The sequence below is a fragment of the Centruroides vittatus genome, unplaced genomic scaffold (genome assembly GCF_030686945.1).
Source record: "Centruroides vittatus isolate TY-2023 unplaced genomic scaffold, ASM3068694v2 scaffold_3315, whole genome shotgun sequence".
In the NCBI taxonomy this organism is placed as follows: Eukaryota; Metazoa; Arthropoda; class Arachnida; order Scorpiones; family Buthidae; genus Centruroides; species Centruroides vittatus.
The window spans coordinates 2,498,390-2,504,737 of record NW_027122703.1 but is presented as its reverse complement, the minus strand read 5'-3'; the positions used below and the strand labels follow the sequence as shown (position 1 = coordinate 2,504,737).

The following is a 6,348-nucleotide window of genomic DNA, read 5'->3' as shown; positions in this document are numbered from 1 at the left end:
TTTAGCAATTGTAAACTACCTGTTTAAATAAAATTAATTTATTTAATATTAAAAATTAATTAAATTTGAATTTTTTTAAATAGACATATAATTTAAAATAATTAAATTATTTTAAGTATTAATTCCCTTTAATAATTAACAGAAGATATGTTAATAATAATAATAATAATAATAATAGGGGAAAAAAAGAGACAGTTGTTTATTCTCAGTACGAGATTATTTTCGTTATTTTTCAACGTTAGAGACGTTAGAAAATGAGAAAGTGCAACGCAGAAGTCTTAAAATACGTGGAATTTATTCTTATTTTACCTATCTCGTCACTTGACGTCACTATACAGGGGTCTAATTCCATTTAAGGAAGTCGCGCTATTTATGCTATCTCATTGGAGAAACAAGCGAATTAACAAGCTATCATTGGTTAACTCTTTTTATTACGTTACTTTTATTTGATAACACTTTTTCGACGTGGGATATAGCATCTTTCTCGTTTTGTAAGTCTAGCTTAAGCCATGTTTTACGATCCTACTCCTCCGTTAAGTTCCAGTTGGTCTGAATGGTCGGAAAGAATGAGCAGAGTAAGTTTTGTTTTCCTTTTTTTTTATATGTTCGACATTTTTTCGGCTGTCTTAAAGTTTCAAACAATTGCAGCCGGTGTTTTGTCTATTAGACGCAGTAACTGCTGCGTAGATTCTTAAAATAGAAAACAAGTAAACACAGTCTGCTGTAATTTATAATTGAAAAATATATATATTCACGACCTTTACACTAAAATTTTATGTGTTTTACGGCTTTGTATTAATGTTTTCCTTCGATTTTTAATGCAATATGGGCAGAAAGTAAGCATAGTTAAAGGCCTGGACAGATGTCATCGTTAAGAAGTCATCAATAATAGGTTTGGGCATAAAATCTTTTATTATAATAGATATAAAATGGTTTTTATATGTGAAAAATAAAGGTTAAAAGGGTGAACTCTTCTGTATATAACTTTCAGGAAAATTAATAAGTGGGCGTTATGTTTATTTCCTTAAACTTACATAAGTTATAAGATATAAAAATAGAAGATTTAACACTTCATTTAATAATCTACTTTTAATGGAAATTTTTATTAATCAGATTTATTGGCTTAACCTTTAAGTTAATGGCCGATCAATGTATTGTGAAATTTCTACACTATCGATTGATTTGATCGATAGAGAAGAATGAGACGTATAAAATGAAGCTAAATTATGGCTTAAATTGACTTAAATTTTAAATTGTACAGGGGGAAAAAAAGAGTTTAGAAAGTAAATGTAGATTGCAGGATATTGATATTATACGACTCGTACTATCTAAAGTTAAAATGATATAATTCCCTCTTTGTCATTAATGTAAAGTATTGTATAGAAATTTAATCAACAAAATGCGTTTTAATGACTAGAAAAGTAATAAAAGTCCGGAAATTATGACGTAAACACTCTATTTAATGTCAGTGCTTTTGTTCCACCACACTTTGTAGTGACAGTTGGATTCGTTGACCGGAAAAATTGTTCGAAATTTATATAACTTCTTTTTATACGTACCCAGATCGATAACAAAGTAGTACTTTTTATGGTAAGTTAATAACCGTGGCTCGTTTTTTATGTTTCTCTTTTTTTAATTCAAAAATTTTGCGTGTTTTCTACGAGTGTATGATGATTAAACGCGTGAACAATAAACTCTTAATAAGGTAGGAATTGATTAATGTAAATTATAATATAACGTTACTAATTAGTCAATAATCGATAACTTCCTGCGGTAATCAAGTTTACAAAATGCTTTTGCTTTATATTCGTGTGTTTTACTTAAGGTCACGTGTTCTAAATTCTTTGTATAGTTTTGAAGTACGTTGGATGGAATTTCGCAATTAAGGTCGTGGGAAGATCGAAGACCTCTTTATCTCAACTAGATCAAGGTACCTGAAAGGGTGCCAAACCGTTTAAATTTTATTTTTAATAAATTCCAATTAAATGCTATTCAATTCTATCGGTTGTATTCTTAAATACTTATTTTTTTTTTAATTTTCTTTTTTTTTAGCCCAGCCATTACGATGATATGGAGTGGGGTAGACCTTTTAGAGAGTACACAGGGTCTCATACTAACCCTAGAGTCAGAAGATTTGATTTCGCTGATGAAAGTCCCAGAATGTCAAGAACTAGTAGTCGGTCGGATGTGGAAAGCACGCCAGAAACAGACGAAAGCATTGAACAGGAAGGAAAACCACCAAGAGTGCACCGAATTCCAATTATGGTGGAGTGTCGAGACGAGTTTCAATCTAGCAGTCGCCCCCAAACTCCCGAATCTTCGAGAATACAGGAAGATATGCCTCGGTTTACGGATTTCGAGACTCAACAGAGCAATACGGTCCCACGCAGGAGACGTAGAAACATTGTAGATGAAGACATTCAGCGTAGTCAGTCGCAGTCTTCCGCAGAGCCTATGTATCATAAATTCGCTAACAGAGTCCCGGAACGTAGGCGACGAAATGTAACAACAGTCAAAGTCAATTGCGAACCCGAAGAGTTGAAAGAAAAATCGAGAGATCAATCAACAGAAATCGAATCTATAATTAAAGAAGTAGAAGATTTAAAGACGCAGGTGGAGAATTTGACAGAAGTCCAAGATAAACTATATCGTTATTTAGACGAAATGTTGACTCGCTGCATGCTAAAATTAGACGATATCGATACCATGGGCTCGGAGGATATACGCTTGGCAAGAAAAAACGCTATAGGAAGAGTCCAATCGTGTATCGACTTATTAGAATTGAAAGCTCATCCTCCTCGTCCTCCTCGTCCTCCTCGTCCTCCTTCTCCTCCCAAGCCTTCTCAAACAGATAATCAAAATTCCGACTGCGAAAACATTGTGATCAGCTTACCGTTCTACGATAAACAGCCATCTAGAGAGGAAACGATGTCACAAACCGAACAGGTGTGTAGTAAAGATGAGAAAGATGACAACGTAGAACCTAATAAAAGTGTTATAGTTCTCCCTTATTACGAAACAACGGAAGTGACGCATCCCGACCCGCAGAAGGATAAAACAGACAAGAACGAAGACGTAGAGCCAAACAAAAATGTTATAGTGCTCCCTTATGAGAAATCAGAAAAGGAACAGAAAACACCCGAAAAGACTGTTATTATGTTGCCTTTCCACGAAAATAAGGAAGAAAATAAGAACGTCATACCTCTACCCTTCCACGAAACTGTCGGATGCAACGATTCCTGCAGTGAAAGTTACTGTACAAAGCTGTGATGACGGTTGTCTATTAATAGGCTATATAGTTTATTAATAATACATACAAATACTAGGTGTTCTTTTTTAAAAATTTGTATATTTATGTACAGATTAATTAATTTAATACGCGGGCGTATAAATGAAAGAATAAACAAAATTTGGATTCTTCGTATATCCGTTTGCTGAGTCTAGCCTCAATACTTAACATCCTTGGCCGAATAATTTACATTAGGACACCTTGGCCGAGTAGACAAGAATAATATATATGTAAACAAATGGAGAGTAGTCGTCAAAAAATTTTGTACGAATTTTTTCCAAAAAATCGAAAATTTTATCAAGGAAATGTGATGTAATATTTATGAAAGGCAATTCTATCGATGAATAATTTATATTTAAGATAATAAATTATTAAAATAATCAAAATTTAGGCTTTAAAATTACTCAAGAGTTCCTGTAATTCCATAATTAGTAAACTTTGTGTATGAATCATCAAAGCTAAAGTTAATTTTCTATAGAACTTTACATAAACTTGGTATACTTTTGTTTATTAATTTCCTCCTTATCTGTTTATAAATATCTTTAAATTCTTCTACGGTTTAACCACATTAAAACTAATTTATATTATTATTATTATTTTGCAGCATTATTTGCTTCCAACTATAAAATAAAGTTTTCTTTTTAATTGAAACTGTCATTTAAGTAATTAAATTCAATTAGTTGTGTATATATTGGATAAGAAAGATTTTCATTTTACAAAATTATAAATGTCAATCTGCAAAAAAAAAAAAAAAAAAAAAAAAAAAAAATTGAATTATTCTCTAATGTTTAACGTAATTTACATTATTTTATATGAAAAGAATAGAATTTTATAAAATGTTTTTAACAAATTACTGTTAAATGCATTTTACTTTCATTCAATTAAGGCGATAAATGCAGAATAAAGGGATTTTTAAGTTTTAAATAAATTTATTAAGCATTTTTTTTTTTTAATTTTCTAATAAATTCAAGAATTATAATATAATTAAACGTAATAAAATTGAGAGGAGATTTATAACATATTTTTAAATTTAATTTATTTGATATAATAATATATTTATGTTTATAGATTTATATCGCTATTACTACTAACCTTAAAAGGATTTAATTTTTAATACGTTGTATAAAAATCAATTTTATTTATATGAAATTCTTTAATTTATTATATAGATATTATTACAATTTAATATTTGATATTATAACTGATTTAAATCGTATTTTGGAATCATCTAAGCTTAGTTAACTGTAACGCAATTAATCAAATATTTGAAGAAATATCTTATATTAATTATAGGCTTTTTTTTCTTAATAATCTAAAATTCTATAATTTGAACTTTTACCTGTCTTATATATATTAATTATTTCTGAATTAAAATTCAACATTTTAAGCCGAAAAAAGTTTATTTTTATTGACAATAAGGTTTACATAAAAGAACGTTATTAAAATATGCTGTAAAAGCATAAACTACGCTACAAAAGTACAAAAGAGCACTATAAACACATAGAAGATCCTGTACAAAAGCAGTTAACCAGGTACACTTGTGAATACGATTTGTACACTAAGTTTAGAACAGCGTTTTTTTTTTTTCTATTCGAATGAGTGAGCCAATTAAGGGGCCTGATTTTTGGGCTGATTTTTGGGCCATCCTTCACGTTTAGAGGAATATCGATGATTATTTTTCGAAATTAATACGGTAAACGAAATAGAAAGACAGGCGATTCTTTTATTGTTTTGTAAGACACTTGACTCAGCTGCCTACTTTACAGAATATTATGTAAGAGTTATAAACACTACACTTGTTTACATAGGCATGTTTACGCCATTAACACGTGAATAGAATTGATGGGCAGGCATCCAATCGGAATGCTTTCGACGACGATAATTCTTGTCTTACGTATTATACTAGTTGACCTTGCGATTTTAAATGATTCGAACGACTTCCTCTTTTACCATTTACGGTAGAAATGCCTCGGCTAGGTGTATTCTAGTAATCATTCATTGTTATTATTATTATTATTTTAACTTTTACAGGTACAGTTTTCCTTCTTATGTCATATTATTATCAATTTTAATAGGGCGGAATATATACTTAGGGCATGCACAATAGAAATAATGAATTATTTAATACTTTCCATTAGGTTAACACCTTTAAACGGTTAAGTAATGTTATGCACTCCGTTGTCAACTGTAAAAAAATTTCTAATTTAAATAAAAATACAGATAAATATTTTTAAAAATTTAAAAACTGGCAGGAAGTATATTTTTAATGAATGTTTCAATGTAATTAATTTTTTGCAACTTTTTATGTTAATTAAAAGAAATTTACATGTTGGCGTTATTTATGTAGGCGAATGAGTCATGCTATCATTTTTTTTAAATAAAATTGCGAGTGAATGAACTGCGAAGGTGAAGAAGATTAGGAGGAGTTACCGAATTTAAATGATTTGTTGCAATGTGTTCGTAGTAGAGATAGGTGTACGTTTATCGAGTGATATATATGTTTAGTATCGTACAATTACGTATTAAATTGTTATCACTACAACTCATGGAATGAGAAAATTTACGAGCTCCTTCTAAAATCCATTTCTACTGAATATATTTTTGCAGTTAACGTGTTTTATTTATTAATATTCGAGAATGATACTACAACAGCATCCATAAAGTTACCATTAAACCATAACTTCGGATTTACTTCTCAATAAGGTCGTGCCAAATAGTTCATCTTTTGTTTAAATTTTTCGTAAAATTAATTGTAACTTTCATTCAACAAATTTATTTCAAATCCTCACGAAAAATAAATTACACATTTTTAAAGGAAACAATTTTTTTTCTATGCCAAAAACAATACAGTTTGAGCCGAAAGCTGGTTAACTTTTTGTGCCCGAATCACTTGTAACTTATGAGTCATAAATAATTTATAATAGAGTGATTTCTTTTACAAAATTAGTATAATTGATACAGTTGAAATACACCAGAAAAACACACAAGACTAAAACTAAATTGATTATAAATTAAGGATTCCGCTAACTGACTTTTAGGCTATTACGATAGCCTAAAAG

At 29.8% G+C, this 6,348-nt stretch overlaps 1 protein-coding gene across 3 annotated transcripts; it reads left to right on the top strand.

Moving 5' to 3' along the window:
- The first annotated feature begins 419 nt into the window (after positions 1-419).
- LOC136988453 (BAG family molecular chaperone regulator 3-like) lies at positions 420-3,424 on the top strand. Of its 3 annotated transcripts, none has more exons than XM_067286300.1 (3): positions 456-575; positions 1,853-1,930; positions 2,053-3,424. In XM_067286300.1, the coding sequence occupies exon 3, from the start codon at positions 2,071-2,073 to the stop codon at positions 3,268-3,270; it is 1,200 nt and encodes a 399-aa protein (XP_067142401.1). In that variant the 5' UTR covers positions 456-575; positions 1,853-1,930; positions 2,053-2,070; the 3' UTR covers positions 3,271-3,424. The 3 variants fall into 3 exon arrangements, with proteins under 3 accessions (XP_067142399.1, XP_067142401.1, XP_067142400.1); XM_067286299.1 differs by having other exon boundaries at positions 473-575; positions 1,826-1,930; XM_067286298.1 differs by lacking the exon at positions 1,853-1,930 and having other exon boundaries at positions 420-575.
- Positions 3,425-6,348: the final 2,924 nt, after the last annotated feature.

Excerpts from the sequence above, each read along its gene's own strand:
- LOC136988453 (XM_067286298.1), top strand. The coding sequence starts at position 510 with ATGTTTTACGATCCTACTCCTCCGTTAAGTTCCAGTTGGTCTGAATGG. Across the intron at positions 576-2,052 it reads GGTCGGAAAGAATGAGCAGA|CCCAGCCATTACGATGATAT; the intron begins GTAAGTTTTGTT and ends CTTTTTTTTTAG.